The sequence below is a fragment of the Arvicola amphibius genome, chromosome 13, assembly GCF_903992535.2.
Source record: "Arvicola amphibius chromosome 13, mArvAmp1.2, whole genome shotgun sequence".
NCBI classification, from domain to species: domain Eukaryota; kingdom Metazoa; phylum Chordata; class Mammalia; order Rodentia; family Cricetidae; genus Arvicola; species Arvicola amphibius.
The window spans coordinates 37,956,682-37,974,920 of record NC_052059.1 but is presented as its reverse complement, the minus strand read 5'-3'; the positions used below and the strand labels follow the sequence as shown (position 1 = coordinate 37,974,920).

At 36.7% G+C, this 18,239-nt stretch overlaps 1 protein-coding gene across 6 annotated transcripts in view; it reads left to right on the top strand.

The window, feature by feature from the left end:
• Positions 1-18,239, top strand: part of Ccdc122 (coiled-coil domain containing 122) — a 37,248-nt gene that overhangs the window by 6,707 nt on the left and 12,302 nt on the right. For 4 of the 6 annotated variants that reach the window (XM_038310161.1, XM_038310160.1, XM_038310163.1 and 1 more), the window contains exons 2-5: positions 5,444-5,537; positions 6,351-6,466; positions 14,059-14,457; positions 15,216-15,332. In XM_038310161.1, coding sequence (XP_038166089.1) covers positions 5,492-5,537; positions 6,351-6,466; positions 14,059-14,457; positions 15,216-15,332 — 678 coding nt within the window. In that variant the 5' untranslated portion in view covers positions 5,444-5,491. The remainder of the gene's footprint in view (positions 1-5,443; positions 5,538-6,350; positions 6,467-14,058; positions 14,458-15,215; positions 15,333-18,239) is intronic. The other 2 variants (XM_038310164.1, XM_038310165.1) reach the window with 2 other exon arrangements.

The following is an 18,239-nucleotide window of genomic DNA, read 5'->3' as shown; positions in this document are numbered from 1 at the left end:
CTGTTAGTCTGTGTATTTTCATTGGGGAATTTTTACTATTAATATTGGGAGTTAACCATGAACTGTGGTTATTGATTCCTGTTGTTTTGTTGTTATGATGTAGGGGTTTTCTGCTTTTTTGACTTATTGTTCTGTGATTGTTTGATTCTTGTGTTCTTGGGTGTAGTTTTTCTTTCTCTGTTGATTATGATTGATAGTTTTGTTGGGTATAGTAGTCTGAGATTACATCTGTAGTTTCTTAGAATTTGTAGAACATCTTGTCCAGGTCTTTTTGACTTTCAGAGTCTTCACTGAGAAATCAGGAGTTATTCTAATGGGCCTGTTTTCATATGTGACTTGGTCTGTTTCCCTTGCAGCTTTTAATATCCTTTCATTGAATATATTTCATTGAACTGTTTCTTTGTGTTTTCATGGTCTTCTATAAGGAATTTATTCATATCCTCTTTAAGGTCCTTAAATATGTTCACAATTGCTATTTTGAAGTCTTTGTCTTGTGCACCAAAGGTGGAGTCCCCAAGGAGTGAAGGCAGTGTGGGAAGAGGGATAGCTGTAAGCAGTTTGCTGTAAGGCTCAGGGGTCATAGTGGAGGACAGGAATGATAGTGGAAATCTGTCCCTCTGTCTCATGATCAATCTAGGCCAAGTGTTTAGCCATCTTCCCAGCCTCCACTATAGTAAATCTTTCAATGATTTGATTTATGGATTTCTTTTAGATGGAATTTTAATATATATATTTTAAAAAGAGAATAAATGAGTATAGATTTATGTAATTCTAATTATCAGTAGATGGCAGTAGATTGTTTTCTTTTCTTTTCTTTCTTTTTTTCCCCCTCCCTTTTTTTTAGGTTCTATAATAGAGATCAAGAAAACAAAACAAAACCAAACTTAACCAAACACACACATGTATACACACACACACACACACACACACACACACACACAAAACAAAACTCAACATAATTTTCTCTAATTTTTTTTCAAGAATAGTTGATATAATTGAATGTTATATAAGTTCTTCAACTGATGTTGATTCATGACTCAGAAATAAAGATTGAGAAATATCAGTTATTTTCTTATCATATGAACCCAATGTTCTTCATTATTGATGTCATGTCATCAGATATTTGAGGGAGTGCAAAAAGAGCAGAATGCTATTTGCCTCTATGGTGTATAGCCTAAGGGGAAAATAGAATAAAATGTTGAAAATTATAAGAATAATTTTTTTTGAATAGTCAGGAATTTGGTGAATTATTTGCCTAGCAAGTAAGTAAGTCATACTACTGTGTTCAAAATGAGCTCCATCTCACTGCAGAACCTAAAATGTTGTCTAACATAGTATGTAGAGAAACAAGTATAGTAAAAAAAGAGAGAATCATATATGCCTAGACAGATAACACAAGCTATTTTAACGAAGATGGTATCTGAATTAGAACTGACTTAAAAGACTAACTATAATATAGGCGTGATCAGAACTGTCACAAGAGCACTATCCTATCAAAACGTGGTGAAGTGAAGTTGAGATAGATTATGGGTCTGAGCATGCTACTATGTATGTGCCAGGCATTTCGAGGTCTCTGCCCTTTTGAAACTCCTATTGGTTGAAGGATATAGAAAAGGAACAAATGTAAGAGAAACAGTGGTAATAACTGCTATTAAGCAGAATAGGACTGGAGACATGTGTCAGCAAAGTGTTTGCATAAATAAATACCTAATAAGTCAGTTCCCACCAAGCCCACACAAAAAAGTCAGGCACAGTAGTGCATGTCTGTAATATCACAATAGTAAAGCAGAGACAGGAAGGTCCCTGGGGTGTGCTGACCAGTCAGTCTAGCCAAACCAGTGAGTTTCAGGTTCAGCAAGAAAGTCTATTTCAAAACTAAAAAGATGTAGAAAGTTATTGGGAAAGATACTCACTCAACATCTACCTACCGCTGCCTACACCTGTAGGCACACATGGAAAGAGAAAGAGGGGAGGAGGAAGCAAAGCAAGGGGACAGGCTGAAAAAATAGGGTCATGTTTTAGAAGGATTCCCTGCTAGCATAGTGTTAGGAGGTGGTAAGGGAAGATTGGATTCCAGGATTGCTTAAAGGTGGCCAGTAAGTTTTACAGAAAGTGTTACAGCATCTAAAGGAATAATGAATCAAGCTTCAACCTTGTCCCTTGTGAGAGACGAGTAAAGCAATGGCCTTGGACATCCTCCTTGTGATATCTCTAAGGATTTCCCAAAGGAGCAATGAACACAAACAATGACCTCTCTTTATCTTTGGCAAGTCTAGTTAAATTGTCCTGAGCTCTACATCTTTCTGGAGGCTTCTGTAATAATAACCTGTGTTTTGAGTTCTGAACAACATTGATCTTATAGTTTATGGAGATACAGAAAACTATGAAGGAACAGATTTAGTAATGATGCTTGAGGATGCAAAGAGACCAAGAGTTTATTTTAAAAATTGAATGCCTATTTAAATTTCAAGGGGAGATATGAAGTAGACAGTCTGGTCTGAATTTATAGCTCAAAAAAAGATATTCAGGTTGAAGATGTGGATTTAAGAAAACTCAGCCTCTAGCTGGATCTTAAAATATTAAACTGAGTGGCATACTGTATTTGGAGGAACGGAAAAGAGGTAGGTGAAGACCAAACACCAGGACACTATTAGAAGTGAGGAAGATGAAAATAACCAGCAAAAAGAGACAATGTATTGTGTTTCAGAGGGGGCATCATGTTGTCAATAGGTCAAATAAAAGAAGATTGAATTGGTACTTTGAATGTGGAAACATGGAGGACAGATACCATGTGGAGGTGCTCTGAAGGTGGCACGGTAGATGCTTGACTCTGTTGGCTCAAGAAGAATTAGGGAAGAGGATAACAAGATCTTGGCTATAAAAAGGCTGCTTGCTGAAGGAGATTCATGGGAAGGGGAGGTGGCATTCCTCTTGGTTAGATTTCGGATAATATATGTAGCCAGATAAAGAAGGAAAGTATTTTGAGACTCTGTTCAGAGTTATGTCTCTGAGGACATTATAGAGTTAGTGAATTGAGGAAGAGACAGTATTTCTGGCTTTTAGTTAGAGCAAAAAGGTAAAGATAAAGATCAGTAAAGAGGTTGGAGATCTGCTGAAAGGTGAAGCTGGATTTCAGGGAGCACAAAGGATGAGCTGGGGCATGCAACTGTGTCAAATTAAGGGATGTACCAAGCTCAGTGGGGATAAACCTTCATAGAAGAGAATGATTATACAGTGTAATGGGACCAGTGTCCAGCTTTAGGCAGGTAGTACAAGAGGCACTGGTTCTGATGGGGGAAGGGGTATGGGGGAGCTGGGGAAATCCACAGATAGGGGCATCTACCTGGACTTCTGGCAGCTGGTGTGGCCTCTTGTCGAGCAGGGGGTGTCTGTCTAAGTTGTGGGCTGGGACATAATGAAAAGGAGGAGGTGACTGGGATAAGGGTGAGCGGCCGGGGAGAGGTTAGACTTGCTAAGAAGATAAATTCACCATATCTTATAGGGAACTCAGAGCATGGAGTTGGTTCCCTATTGAATCATGCAAATTGGGGCACTGAAGCTACTGTCCCGAAATAGTTCCTCTAACAAGAAAAGTGGGTGATAACAGTGTGAGTAGAAAAGAAGAAGTTCAGCGGTGAGATGTGTGCTGAGCACTCAGAGTCCCGGGTCAATCCCCAGGCAACGCAAAAGACACGATTCTTCCTCTTAACAAGTAGTACTCTAGCAGTTTAGCATTAGGAATATGAACTTTGATACCAAAATACGTGAATTCAATTCACATCACAATAGCTGACTGTATAAATTCCTCCATCTGTTTGTGCCTCAGTGAGTTTTTTGTAATTATCTACCTCATAGAGTCAAATAAGTTTATATGTAAAATACTTAGAACACTACCAAGAGCAGAATAAACATTACACAAAATGCTTAAGAAAACCTGTAGGCACAAGTAAGCACAAGTAGGCATAAAATAAGCACTGAGCACTGTAGTCAATTGAAAGCATTGAGCAAAGTATAAAGTATATGTTTTCAAGACAGGTAGGTAAAATGAAGGATGAAGCCTTTTTACCATAAAATGAAACAAAAAAGCTAGAGAATGTAAGATTTGGATCCACCAACTCTGAGCACTTCTGCCTGTGATGACGGAAGAACGTAGAGCAGAGGCGTGAGCAGGGAGTGAACTTAGAACCAGGAAGATGTCAGGAATGAAGGAAGTTCCAAGTGAAATTTAAGGAAGTAACATGAAGACATAAGAAAGGATCCTAACTTCTCACTTGACTCTGACAATGTACTAGCTAAACTTTCAGGGTTTCTTCTGCTTGTTGTGAGATATTTTTGCATAGGTTTCAATCTCCTCACCTAGGGAGCAATCCAGTTTTGATTTTCTTTCTTATTTTATGTAATACATCTCGGTCATTTAAGTTCTAGTTTAGAAGGCATGTATAACTTGTGTGTATGTGTGCGTATGTGTGTATGTGCGTGTGGTGTTGTGTTTTATTGTGTTTAATCCTTAGGAAAAATGTCCAGTGATAGCTGAAAATTCTCTGTGGATGAATCTTTACATGGGCTTGTCATTTAGGATGTTTTGTTTTTTGTTTGTTTGTCTTGGGAAGTTTGGATTTACAGGTTAGATTTACAGCATCTATAAAAATCTTGGGGTTTGCTCACAATTAGGCAGCTGACTGGAAATTTCCATATGCACAGATGTTAAATAGGAGGTGGTAGCTTCCAGTCTCAACAGCATTTGTTGACACTGAGTCCACTTTTCATACTAAGAGCTTGTGTCATTTCCTCTGGGCAGGCACATTCTGACGCTGTTCCTGGAGCCTGCAATGCCCCCAGGCCTGTCACCTCACCACTCTAGTGCCAGTGCAATCCTTTCTATTCCTTTTCTCATGGAATAAAGTCTCTCCGCTTTTATCATATAAGTTGCCCCAAAATAAAAAGTAAATGTGTTTTCAAACCTGCTTAGGACCTGCCCTGATCAAAATAACACTGGACAGAAAATTTTAAATGTTCTTAGAATAATTTCTTACAGGTGCTGATTAAAAACTATTTCAACACAGTACTTACTGAAAGTTCCTGCTTCTAATCCATAATAATTACTCAGCATAAGTCAGGTATTGCACATGTGTGTGTATACATACAGGATTATGTTATAATATCTTTAATTATTACCTTGCCCTGTGAAGCTTCACAGAAGATATAAAAGAGGATATCACAGAAGATAAAAGAAAAAGATCTTCCTTAAGCTCCTAACTGCTAAAACGTAGACAAACCAAGATTTATATATTGTTTTTCTCCCTAAATCTCATTTAATTATTGTGTTTAATTATTAATACTAATAGTGAGCAGTCTTTAATCATCCTTGTAATGTATTAACAACTGTTAGGATCATGAATATGTGACAGGAAAAGAGGGAAAAGTGAAACATGTTGTTTTGTAGGAGTAAAGAAGGAGGACTAACCCAGGGAAAGGAGCTAATAGACAGAGAATGTCAGACGACAAAGAAAGGAAGAATGAAGGCATTCCCAAAGAAGGTAATGAAGCAATCTTAACAGCTGGACAATCAGCCGTACTGACGAAAATGAATGAAAGGATCATGGTGTTAAAATTGGGAGCAAGTTAGAGGAGGAGGAAGCCAGTTATATTTCATCAGGAATAGGCATACACAAGGTTTATATTCTTTATGTAACACTTAAAAAAACAGGACTACATAACTAAGAAATGCTGAGAGTGTGTGGGGGAGGAATCTTCCGCAGAGTAGAACACACTAACTTGTTATCAGATACCAAGTGGTCAGCCCTGAAAACATATATACAAAATATATACAAATTAAGTTATATAAACCAAGCAGGTTGTACTTATGCATTTAGTTTATATGTATATATATGTGTGTGTATGTTTGTATATATGTATACACATACATATATGTATGTAATAACATTTTTTAAAAAGGTCATGAATTTGAAAAAAAAGTGAAGGGGACACATGGGGAGCTTGGAGGAGTTTATGAGTTAAATTTTCAAAAAATTAAATAGTTAAAAACTCAGGACTACAATGAAAAACAATCAACTGTGTTTTTACTGTGGCAGTGCGGTAATTGTAACATGTACAGTGGTTCTGTATTAAGAAATTAAAACAATCTTATTTTCTTTGCTCTATAAAGAACTGATACAACACTGAGGTAAGCAACCTTAAAGTGACATTAATATTGCCTTGTTCTTGATTTAGCTTAGGGACAGAAATGGAGGCTATCAATCCTAAATTTATAAGAATAAAACAAGTCTTTTAATGACTTTCTTAAAATGGCCACATTTAATTTTTATTAACTACTTTATTTCTTTGTCTAGCTCTGAGCAAAGAAGACACATCATCATTAACTGATGTTGTAGAGCAAGTTGCAAAACAACAGCAATCACAGACATCAGAAATAGAAAAACAGAAGAAAGTTCTGCTCCATTTGCAGGTAACCAATTTCAAAGTAGATGGTGCCCGAGGAGCAACAGCAGAGGCTTCCTCTAGTTTTAAAATTCATGTACACACACACATACACCAGCAATAACGCTACCACCACTACCACAAAAAAGGAATAGTATTGGGAGGTTCACTTTAAATTTATAGTTATTCCCTCAAGTGTTTTGTTCTCCCAAAGTGGTCTGCATAAATATTTTGGGTTTATAGAATATCTGGCACTTCCATGAAATTTCATTGTAGCTACAATGTAATTATAGCTATAGTATAAGTACATAAAACCCAACTTATCACATAGAATTATTTAAAATTCATCCTATGGGATATATAAAACCATAAATTGAAGTAAATTAGTAAATCATGTAAAGCGGTAAAGCTATGGGGTCTGAGTGACTGGTGTTCAGTGAATGCCTCAAGTAACCTTCCGCTAAGTTCTTTCCTACTAGTTCATAGTGTACTCTCATTATTCTGCAAGGAACATGGGGACCATCTTGGTCTTACATGAAATATAATTGAACATAATTACACTCTATGAATATGACTAGAGAAAGGAAACTCTGTTTGTAAAGGTGTTATTACATAGACCATAGAAATGAAAAGAATAGACTCCAGAGTGGAACTGTCCTGCTTTCACGGCTAGCTTTGCATATTTAGCTCTACAATCGAATTTGCCAGTGTCTCTTCTGCCTCTTTTGTAAAATGGAGAGACTAATGGGGTATGACTATAAAGGTTTTCTGACTATTAGAGAAAACTTGTAATTATATAGAAGTATCATTGTGTGGGCCACAGTGGACAGTAGGACTTGATTTTGGCATTTACTTATGTATTAATGTATTCACAGATATATAATGATAATAATCATGTTAAAGTAATATAGATGGTCTATATATATTTCCATTATATTAGTCACTCTTAAAATATATTTGCAAGATAGAATATAATACAAAGCAATGTCTTAGATTTCTATAAAGAATTTTTGTGTCTTATTTTTTATAAAACTTCAGAGATAATTTTATTTAACATGAGACTCTATTTTTGAGTAAAAATTTTACTCTTGCTCTGTTCATCACCTTTGCTTGAGGGAGACAAAAAAATCAAACAAATAATTTCATGCCACATGGCATTATCTGTTGACAGAGGTTGCTCATTTATTCCCAGCTTCCCAAACCCGAAATAACCACACAGAATCTATATTATTTTCAATACTGTTTGGCCAATAGCTTAAGTGTATTGCTAGCTAGCTCTTATATTCTAAACTAACTCATCTCCATTAATCTGTGCGTCACCACAAGGTAGTGGCCTACTGGCAGAGTTCTGGTGGACTCTGGTGGGGGCATCTGTCTCCTGTGGCAGCTACATGTCTTCTCCCCTCCTTTGCCTACTCTCTGCATCTCTGTTCAGATTTCTTGCCTGGCTCTACTCTGTTAAACTATTGGCCGAAATCAGCTTTATTCATTAACAATAAAAGCAACACATATACAGAAGGATTCCCACACCAATCATCAGTGTTAGAAGCATGAACCCCATACATATTTAACACAGGAAAGACTTTCACTAAAGAAGTGATCTTTGAAAGTCAAGATTTAAAAGATAGCTGGAGTGCTGAATACCCGGGACAAGTTTCAGAGTGAGAGGTTTGGAGGCTAATGTTCCAGAGAGTTCTCAGTGCTTGTCATAGCATTGGCACGTTCACGGCACTGGAAATACTTTGGCAATGGTATAGTGTAGAGAAGGTTTGGAGAAATGGTGGAAACTATATATGGTGAAGAGAGACTTGTATTTTATTCGGAAATTTATAAGATTCAAATGCATTTAAAATCAAAGATTCAATAAAAATGTTTGTTATAGAAAGAGAATTCTAGGTACATAAAAAGTACATGTTACAATATTTACTTAGGACAAAACCTCTCAGTAAATTAGGAATAGACAAGAATTCTCTCAATCTAAAAGAAAAGAGCATCTGTGTAAGAACAACCATATGTCTGAGACTGAAATGTTTTCCTCAAGTGATCAGGAACAAAACAAGGTGCTTCCTTTTATTTTTATTCAAAACGGTACTTGTAATTGAAAGCAGTACTTCATGTAAGAAGAAGAAAAACAATCATCCAGACGGGAGGAAGTAAACCTCTTAAGAAGTTACTCATGGCATGGCTACCTTTAGAAAAATCCCAAAGAATCTTGAAAAGGCTATTAATATTAATAAGAGAGTTTTTAAAAGTAATAGAATATCAATATTAATATTTTAAAAACTATTGTATATCTATTTATGGGCAAGATATGATCAGAAAATTTTAAAGCAGCATCATTTATGATGGTACCAAAACTGTGCGGTTAAATAGAGATGAACCATTTGGCAAATGGTTAAACAAGCCAAGTATGAACGAGAGAAATTAAAGACCTAATAAATGGAAAGCTATACCATTTTCATGAATGGTAGTTCTCCCAATAGTAAAATAGTGAAATGTTAGTACTTCCAGTTCTATACATAGAATAAAGGCCATCTCAAGCAAAAATCCTACCTCAGTTTTGAATTTTGACCAGCTGATTCTAAGACTGGATAGAGAGACAAAGAACCTACAAATGGCCAAAGCAACTTTGAAGAACAATGTTGGAATACTTATACTGTCTGGACTACTTTCTAGCAGTTTTCTAGTTCTCCAAATACCAACTTAATCTAAATAGCTCAATTTAATTCTGACATTGCCTTATGTTAGTTAGCATCAACCCTCACGTACACATATTAACCATGATGTACATGATGATAACAGACAGATGGACAATGAACGATAGATAGATAATAGATAGATAGATGATAGGTAAATAGATGGTAGATAAATATAGATAGATAAATGATAGATGATAGAGAGATAGATGATAGGTAGTTAGATATATGGTAGATAGATGGTAGCTGGAAGATAATAAACAAATAGATAATAGAGAGATAGATTAATAAAATTTAAAAGTCAAAATCCATCAGAATTAAAAATGTAAAGGTTTTGAATTTACTGACCTTGATTTTATCTTAGTAAGATGGGACAGAAGGAGAAAAGAAGTGGTGGTAGAAATATATTTCTAGTTTAAGGGTGAAAAAAGATCCAAGGAAACATGTTAAAACTAGTAACAAAATATAATGGTCTATTACATTAGTTTAAGAAAGAAAAGAAGTCGCCGGGTGGCTGTGGCTCATGCCTTTAATACCAGAACTCAAGAGGCAGAGGCAGGAGGATCTCTGTGAAGTTAGAGGCCAGCCTGTTGTACAAGAGCTAGTTTCAGGACAGGCTAGAAAGCTACAGAGAAACCCTGTCTCAAAAAACCAAAATAAAAAAGAAAGAAAAAGAAAAGAAGGAAGAAAAGAGGTGATAGAAATGTTTACACTCTGTTAACATTGATAATTTGATTATAGCCAACAGAACATCTGTTTCCTTTTCTTATAAATGTACCCATCATTTCTTGAATGTGTATTGAGCTTCTACTTTGTGACAGGCACTGTCTTAAGAGGAAGATGGTGATGAAGAAGACAGACAAGGTTCTTACTTACTTTTTTTCATTGTTGTTGTTGTTTTCAAGACATGGTTTCTTTGTTGCTTTGGAGCCTGTCCTGGAACTCACTCTGTAGACTAGACTGGCCTTGAACTCACAGAGATCTGCCTGCCTCTGCCTCCTGAGTGCTGTGATTAAAGGTATGCACCACCACCGCCCAGATCTTTCTTACTTTCTTTTTTCCCCTTTTTTATTACTTAAAAAAATACCAGTCCAAATTCCTACTCCCTCCCTTCTTCCCTGTCCCCTCCCTCTCCCTCCACAAACTCTCCCCCACCCCTCCTACCCTAAGAGAGTGCCATGCACCCCGCCCTGTGGAAAGTATAAGGCCCTCCCTACTACGTCTAGGTTGAGCAAGGTTTATATCCCATGAAGCTGGTATATGCAAGTAGAGACCCATCCCAGTGTCACTATCAGTGGCCCCTCAGTCTAATAGAGCTGACTAAGAGTTACGGAAAGGTGTTGTGAAGGAAGTAGGATAGGATACTATGTTGAGAGTATGGGGAGGGTGTGAGTCGCTACTTCTTGTTTTGATTTAACCAAGGTTCCCCTGAGGAATAATAACAACTGAATGTGAACAGTGAGGGGGCGAAGGATTTTAAACAATTTTTGTTATTATTATTGTGGAATATTTGTACACTGTGTAAAGATACATTGCTGCAATTGGTTTAATAAAGAAGTGGATGTCCAATAGCTAGCCAGGAGGTAAAGGTGGGATTTCCAGGGAAGGAAGGGAAGGAAGAGGAGGAGGAATCAAGGCGCAAGAGACATGAGGAAACAAAGAGGAAGCAGGATGGTTGGTATGTGACAGCATATAGATTAATAAAAATGGGTTAATTTAAGTTACAAGAGCTAGTTGAGATAAACCTAAGCTAAAGGCAAAGCTTTTCTAATTAATACGAAGTCTCAGTTGTTATTTGGGAACTGGCTGGTGGGACAGAAAAAGGCTTTTTACATATTATTATTGTATGTTTGTATGACATGTGAATTCAGACACCTGCCTGCTACAGTGCTTGCATGGATGTCAGAAGATAACTGTGGAGTTGCCTGTCATCTTCCAAATGAATTCATGTTGTCAGGCAGACAAGGCACACACTTTAGCTGCTCACCTGCCTTGCTGACCTGAGGCAGGAAATTTTATGGTCGATAGATCAACAACTACAGATGTCCTTAATTAGGAAGGTCCTGGGCATGACGGATAACCAGGGAGGGTGCTGGAAAACAAGAGTGCAGTAAATGAGGGGGGCAGCAGATAGGGATCAGGATTAGTGCGTACAGGGCTTCATAAGCCTCTTGCAGGGATTAAAATTGTGTCATTAATGTGACAGGACACCATAAGAGGCACTTGAGCAGGGAAGCATGCCGTGTGTTTTATGTTTTAAAAAGACTTTTCTGCTTACAAATGGGACCTAGCTGGTGAAAAGGGGCAGGAATAGAAATGAGATGAGTTAGAAGCCAGGCTATACCACATATGATAAAGATATGTCAGGAATAAGTTTAAGGTGTTCATCTGTTTGTTTATTTGTTTGTTTATTAGTGCTGGGATGGAACTATACAAATGTTCTGCCACTGAACTACATTCTATCCCCAAATTTGAGATTTTATATTTTAGTTCCAATCAGCATGTCCTGTTGGCAAATAGAATGTAGAGGCAAATGAAAAGAATCAGGAATGAATTCTCAGCTTTTGACTGTCCAGGTGAAAATCAATACAGTTTGCAGAAATCAGTGGAGCTGTGGGAGAAGTGTGTTTGGTGTGTTTCGAGTATTTGGTGAATATGTATGTGTAGTTGACTGGCTCTGCCAGGAAAACAGCAGAGGAGTCTTGTGTAGAAGGGTTTGAAATTAAAGCTCACTTGTTTACGAACCTTTCTTCCAGCACTCCAAACTGACTTAAAGGGAATGACAGCCATAGACAGAAAGAAAGAAAGATGTCAAGGGTCCTGCAGTTATTTGAGTGGAAATTGATGTGGAACTGGACAAACAATTAAATATAGAACTAAAGAAAGAGGATTAAACAGAGATTGTTTTTCGAGGTGGTCCTGTGGACTATGTCTGTGACTTCGTGCTGTGCTGATGTGTACCTTTGATCTCTTTATACACACTATGACATATTACTGTTAGTTTACAGATCCTCTAGTTGCCTGTCTCTTTCAGAATTCAGGTGGGAACTACCCACAGTTGATCAGAGTGTGCTGTGACCTCACAGATCTTACAAAGAATCTGTAGTCTCCATCCCACTTGATGCTGTGATGCCCAGGCCTTGCATCAAAACATTACATTTGCCGTGTTTCCCTAACTGAGAGCGTGCAGACCAGGTCAGGCCAAAATAGGTCACATGGTATGGAGCTTTCCATTCCCCACGCTCTACCTCTTTCCATATAATACAAGAAATTCCCAGTGGCTCCCACATGTGTCTTCAAGGCATCCCATGTCTGTCTGTGGGTATGATGCAGTAACTCTTCTAATGTTCTCTACTTTAAGTTCCTCATCATGGCTGGCTATGACAATGAGGCTGTGACTCTCCTAAGAAGGCTCATTCTTTTTTTTTTTTTTTTTTTTTTTTTTTTTTTTTTTTTTTTTTTTTTTTTTTTTTTTGGTTTTTCGAGACAGGGTTTCTCTGCAGCTTTTTTAGAGCCTGTCCCGGAACTAGCTCTTGTAGACCAGGCTGGCCTCGAACTCACAGAGATCCACCTGCCTCTGCCTCCCGAGTGCTGGGATTAAAGGCATGCGCCACCACCGCCCGGCTAAGAAGGCTCATTCTTAAGAGCAAATTCGTGTTAGCTTTCTTTTGACAAAACTGTTTTCTTCTGTAATTTGTAGTAGTCATTGTGTTCCCAATGTGCTAAATACATTTCCACCCCATGAAGCTGAGTTTGGTCATGTGACTAACTAGCATTAGCCCATGTGAATCAAGCAAAAAAGCTTTAGGAAAGCTCTTACACAGTTGTACTTCCACTTCTTTGTTTGCTAGCATGAGGACATACCCATGGAGCTTAACGCATGCAGGACAAAGCGGAGATACCCCAGTCAGCCCAGTTAAAGCCAGAACTTATTTAAAACAGGCTGTTTAGTCCTCTTCACCCCACTGCCCTCTGCATTCTTCCCCTTCCTACTATCAGCCTTATGCATCACCTAGCAACACCAACTTCTCCCAGGCATGTCCATGATAAATAACACTATATTGTATATCACTGAAGTCTTGTGCTGTGGCAGTTGATCCAAATAGAAACAGGTTAGGGAGGGAGGAAGGAAAGTCTGATTTGGGGACATGATGGATTTGAAGTGACCTATAGCAGTGGCATATAGAACTCAATAACCACATATAGTCTGTGACCATCAGTGGAAAATAGAAAATCTGGGACTAGTTCTGTAATTAGTCAATTACACACATAGAGACTGACAAGAAGAAATATGATGGCCATGCCCTGAGGACATCCTGTCTTTGAAGGAGTTGTTGAGACCGAGAAGTAGTGAGCAGTGACTAAGGAGAGCCAAAGAAACTGGTGAGATGAAAACCAGGGTCTAACAAGGATGCATGAGTCAGCGACAACGAATACCCGGGAAAGCATAGATACCTTTATGTTCATTTTGCAAGTGAAGAGAGTAAGATTTGCTTATGTGTGATCATAGAGATTGGTAAAAAGGAGTAAAGGCGCTGGAACCTAGTCTTTAGATTACTTAACTCTGGGCTATATAAATTTTGCCACATTGTCTTATTTGAATGAATACTTCTGGTACCTATAAATGTGTTTTTTTAAAAGACCAAATATCTCCTTTATTCATAAGATGCTAAATTATGTAATTTTAAGGCTTTAGAATTAAGTAAGCAAGCAAGAAATATACAACTCTGTGACCCCTCTGCAATTCTATAAGTATATATTGTGCAATTGCATGTCTTCTATTATGAGTCATTTTCTAATATCTTATAAAGGTATATTTTTATGATGTGACTTTTTATGTGCATTATGAGTCAAAATAATGACTTCCCTCTGTGCTGAATACAAATGAATTAATAATTACTGATATTTATGGAATATATTACAGATTCAACTTCATGATCTTGAAAATCAAATAGCAGCTACTGCTGCAGAAGCTAAAGAAACAGAGAGGCAGATGTACCAGCAAGATGCTGCCATGGAGAATTCCAGACTTCGGTGTGGACTCTTGGAAGCTCAGATTGAGTCCTTATATTCAGAAAGTGTAAAGCTTAAATTTGATTTAGAAACAGCCCAAGAAAATTTCAAGGAAAAAATGATAAAATATAATGCATATTATGCAAAAATAAAAGCCTATAAAGATAGCTTAGGAGAGATAGACAGCAAATGCTCATTTATGACTCAGCTCTATGAAAAGCGAGATCTCATCAAAAGCCTAAAGACAATGAAAGAAGATCTTATGGAAAATCTCCAGAATCCACAAGGGAGCTATGCAACACAGATACAGGTTTGAAGTGTTACTTACTAAACCCTTTTCTGATTTTTGTAAGTATACATAGTAAATAATAGTTAAATAAATGTAATACCAATAGTTCTACATTCAGAAACTGTTTTTACAAGTTTTAAAACTTAAGTAAGTACATATAGCAATAAGATATATAAATTAAATAACAACTTTCCAAATGTGCTGTTGATTAAAGGAGATATAGATCATCTGTGGCTTTATAAATGTATGTGTGTGTGTATGTGTGTGTGTGTATCGTCCAAATCACAGTGAGCAATTAATCCATTTACTGCAGAAAGGGTAATTCATGAAAAATGTTCAGTCTCTGGCTTCTATTCTGATGAAGCTAGACCAAATCAGTTCATGTGATTAATGCTATTATGTAGACAAACTGAATTCATGATTGCAGTTGAGCATCTTTGTATTCCTTTTCCTAATCTTTGAAAACCATAGAGGATACTGATTTAAAATATTTCCCCCTCCTTCTAGAGACTTAAAGAGTATCCTCTGCTCTGTGGTCAGGGACTCATTAGCACAACTGCTACTTTCCTTTGTGTTTTATTTTGTTTTCAAATCCAGGTTTGCTTTGTGTAAATAGTGTTTTTTTTTTTTTGTATGGCCATAGAAGTAATGTTTTAATCTTGTTTTCAAAATGTAAATATTAGGCTAGTTTTCATAAATTATGAAAGTACTGAATGTCTTGGGTTTATTTTGATCATTGGGTTTTTGACTTGAATATTTTAAATTTTACAAATACTCAGGAAGACATTTCAAAGCTAATGAATAAAATTATGACAGTAAAAGATTCAATCATTGAGAAAACGTATTTTATTGAAGAAGAGAAAAAGACACATGAAAAGCTAAGAAAGGAAATAGAGGTAAGTCTAAATTATCTATATTTAAATATTTTGTGAGACTATGTCTTAAGATTATGCTATATTTGTATTTCATAATTTACTTTTGGGCTTCAAAACAGCTAGAGAACAAGAAAGAATTTGACTAAAGATAAGCCACTAAAAACAAGATATAACACTTCCTTCAAATATATGAAAGTATTCAAACAAAGTGAGTAGTCACATCAGATAAGGTCTTACCAGGTACAACACAAGCCTATAATCCTAGCCCTTGGAAGGATAGAGTTTGAAGCCAGCCTGGTCTATAAAGTAATACCATGTCAAAAAGATATATGATTTAGAATTCTCTGGAATTCTTCCAGGTCTCACTCTACCAACCACTTGGTAATTAATGGCTAGAAAACAGAGGCTTCGATGCTCAAAAAGAATGACTATTCTAGACATTGGTATCTTGAAAATAGAGCAAAGGGCAGTAGAAAGCATTGCTATTCTAGATTTCTTGATTTCACATATGCAACTCTCAAGAGTCAATATATATGCATACATATATTTTTGAGAGTGAATATATATTTGTTGTTATTTATATTATATATAAATAAAATGTTTATATAGACACATATATAGATGTTTTATATATGTATATAAAATAAAAATGACTTTGGGTGCTGTGGTTCTTGCCTATCATCCAGCATTTAGGATACTAAGGCAGATGAATTGCCACAATTTTATTAGAGTCCAGTCCTGGCTATAGAGTGAGACTCTGTCTTCAAACCAAAGCAAATAAATAAGGAAAATGAAAGGGAAACTAATTTCTTTACATGCGGTGCCACCCTGGATGTTTGTTATTGTCTGTATGAATGGAGAACACGTATGGAAGAGACCGTGCTGTTAATGGCAAATAAAAAATAATTTCACCTTTAATGCAATGATAATTTGACATGATATAAAAACATCTAAATAATTTTAAGATGAAAAGCCTTTGCCTTTACATATTTTCAGTAAAAAAAACTATGATTTTATCTTATACTTTAGTAGGAATTTAAATTAGATTAGGCATTTTTATTTTTTGTTTATGCATCAATTTATTAAAATGTCAGTAGTAAGGTAGTATGTAACTGGTGTGAAAATAGAAAAATGATTAATGAAATAGAGAGAAGATCTAGAAGTAGCTACCATTCATGAATGGCAGAAACAATAAGGTAAACTGTGCCAGTGAGGTGGCTGGGCAGGTGAGGGTGCTTGCTGCCGAGACTAACTGTAGCACGAACAATAAATACCCAGAGATAGATATTGAGGTTCAGCCTGATGATCAGGAAAGCAGAGCAGCCAAGCCACTAGAGAGCTTTTACCTCTGTGAAATCTTTAGACAGAGAGTGAGTTCCTGTCTCACCCCGCCTTATATTCCTCTCTAGTGCTGTGATTAAAGGTGTGCACCGCCACTGCCTGGCTCCTATGACTAGCTCGTGGGATTGAAAGTGTGTGCCAGCACTGCATGCCCCATATGACTGACTAGTGTGACTGTTTTGCATTCTGATCTTCAGACAAACTTTATTTATTAAAATACAAATAAGATATTACTACAACTAACAGTCTGAATATCATCCCTGAGAACCAGATGAAGGAAGGGCAGACTCTGTTGGTGCAGGTTATCCTCTTAGCTCCACATCTGTGCCGTTGTGGCATGGACTCACCCCTACACACATGCATCACAACACACAACATTACACATACCCACCCCACACACGTGTGAGAACATGAGTTCAACTATATAGAGAATGCTAGGTTGAATTCCTGTCTTATGCAGTACCTATGCTTGTACTCTCTTAAGAGCATTTAAGAAATGCAAGAGAAAATTTAAGCCTGTGTTAAAGAAACATTTTTAAAGATAAAAATACTTACATGAACTCTATGGCTAAATATTTTACTTTCCTAACAATAGAGAAGGCAGACTCAGTTCTTAGATTTGTAAAAGATGTAAGAAGAGAAAAAGCCAAGGACATGTCAATAAGACAGAAACACAATGAGTATGTGACATGGAAATACTTATTTAAGCATGTATACTTAAACAACAATAAATCAGCAAACAAAAAATGAAAACCACTTTCACAATTTTTGTGTTTATCTTTTTAAACAATATTACATTTTTATCTTTATCTTACAAAGTAGGTTTCCAGTGTGATTTGCATATACACTTCATTTTGGTTGGTTAACTCTTCCCCTCCCTCCCTCATCTTCTGGCCTCTTCTCCACTGTAACATTTTACCCCCAGGTTTCCCCTTCATTTTTTCCTGTTTTCTTCCCATGTCCTCCACAAAAGGCTCTTTTCTCTAGTCTCATGGGCCCCTTTCTGATTTCCTTGCTCTTATTTATATTTGTCCCCCATACACATAATTAACATTTAAGAGACAAGGGTCTACATAGGAGAGATAAAGTCTGGTATTTGTCATTTGGAGCCTGGACTACATCACTTACTATAATGTTTTTCCAATTCTATATATTTCTCCTGAAATTTCATAATTTCACTTTTCATTAACTTAATAAAATTCTACCATGTACATAGTACAGTCACACTATCCACCCATATGTTCTTGGACATCTATTTCTTCGTTACTATAAAAAAGAATAATGATGAACATGGCTGTACAAAACTCTCTGTAATAGGATGAGCCCTTGGGCATATGCTGGGGAGTACTATATCTTGCCATATGGAAGTTCTATTTTAATGCTTTGAGAAGCAACCACACCGGTCTCCATAGTGGCTGCACTAAGTTGTTTTCCTACCAGCAATGAAGAAGGGCTCCTCCTCTTCCCATATCCTCTCTAGCAATTGTTTCTTTTCTTGATACCATTTGACTGGGGTAATATGAAATCTCAGAGTAGTTTTAATTTGCATTTTCATTATAACTAAAAAATACTTATCTTAAAATTACT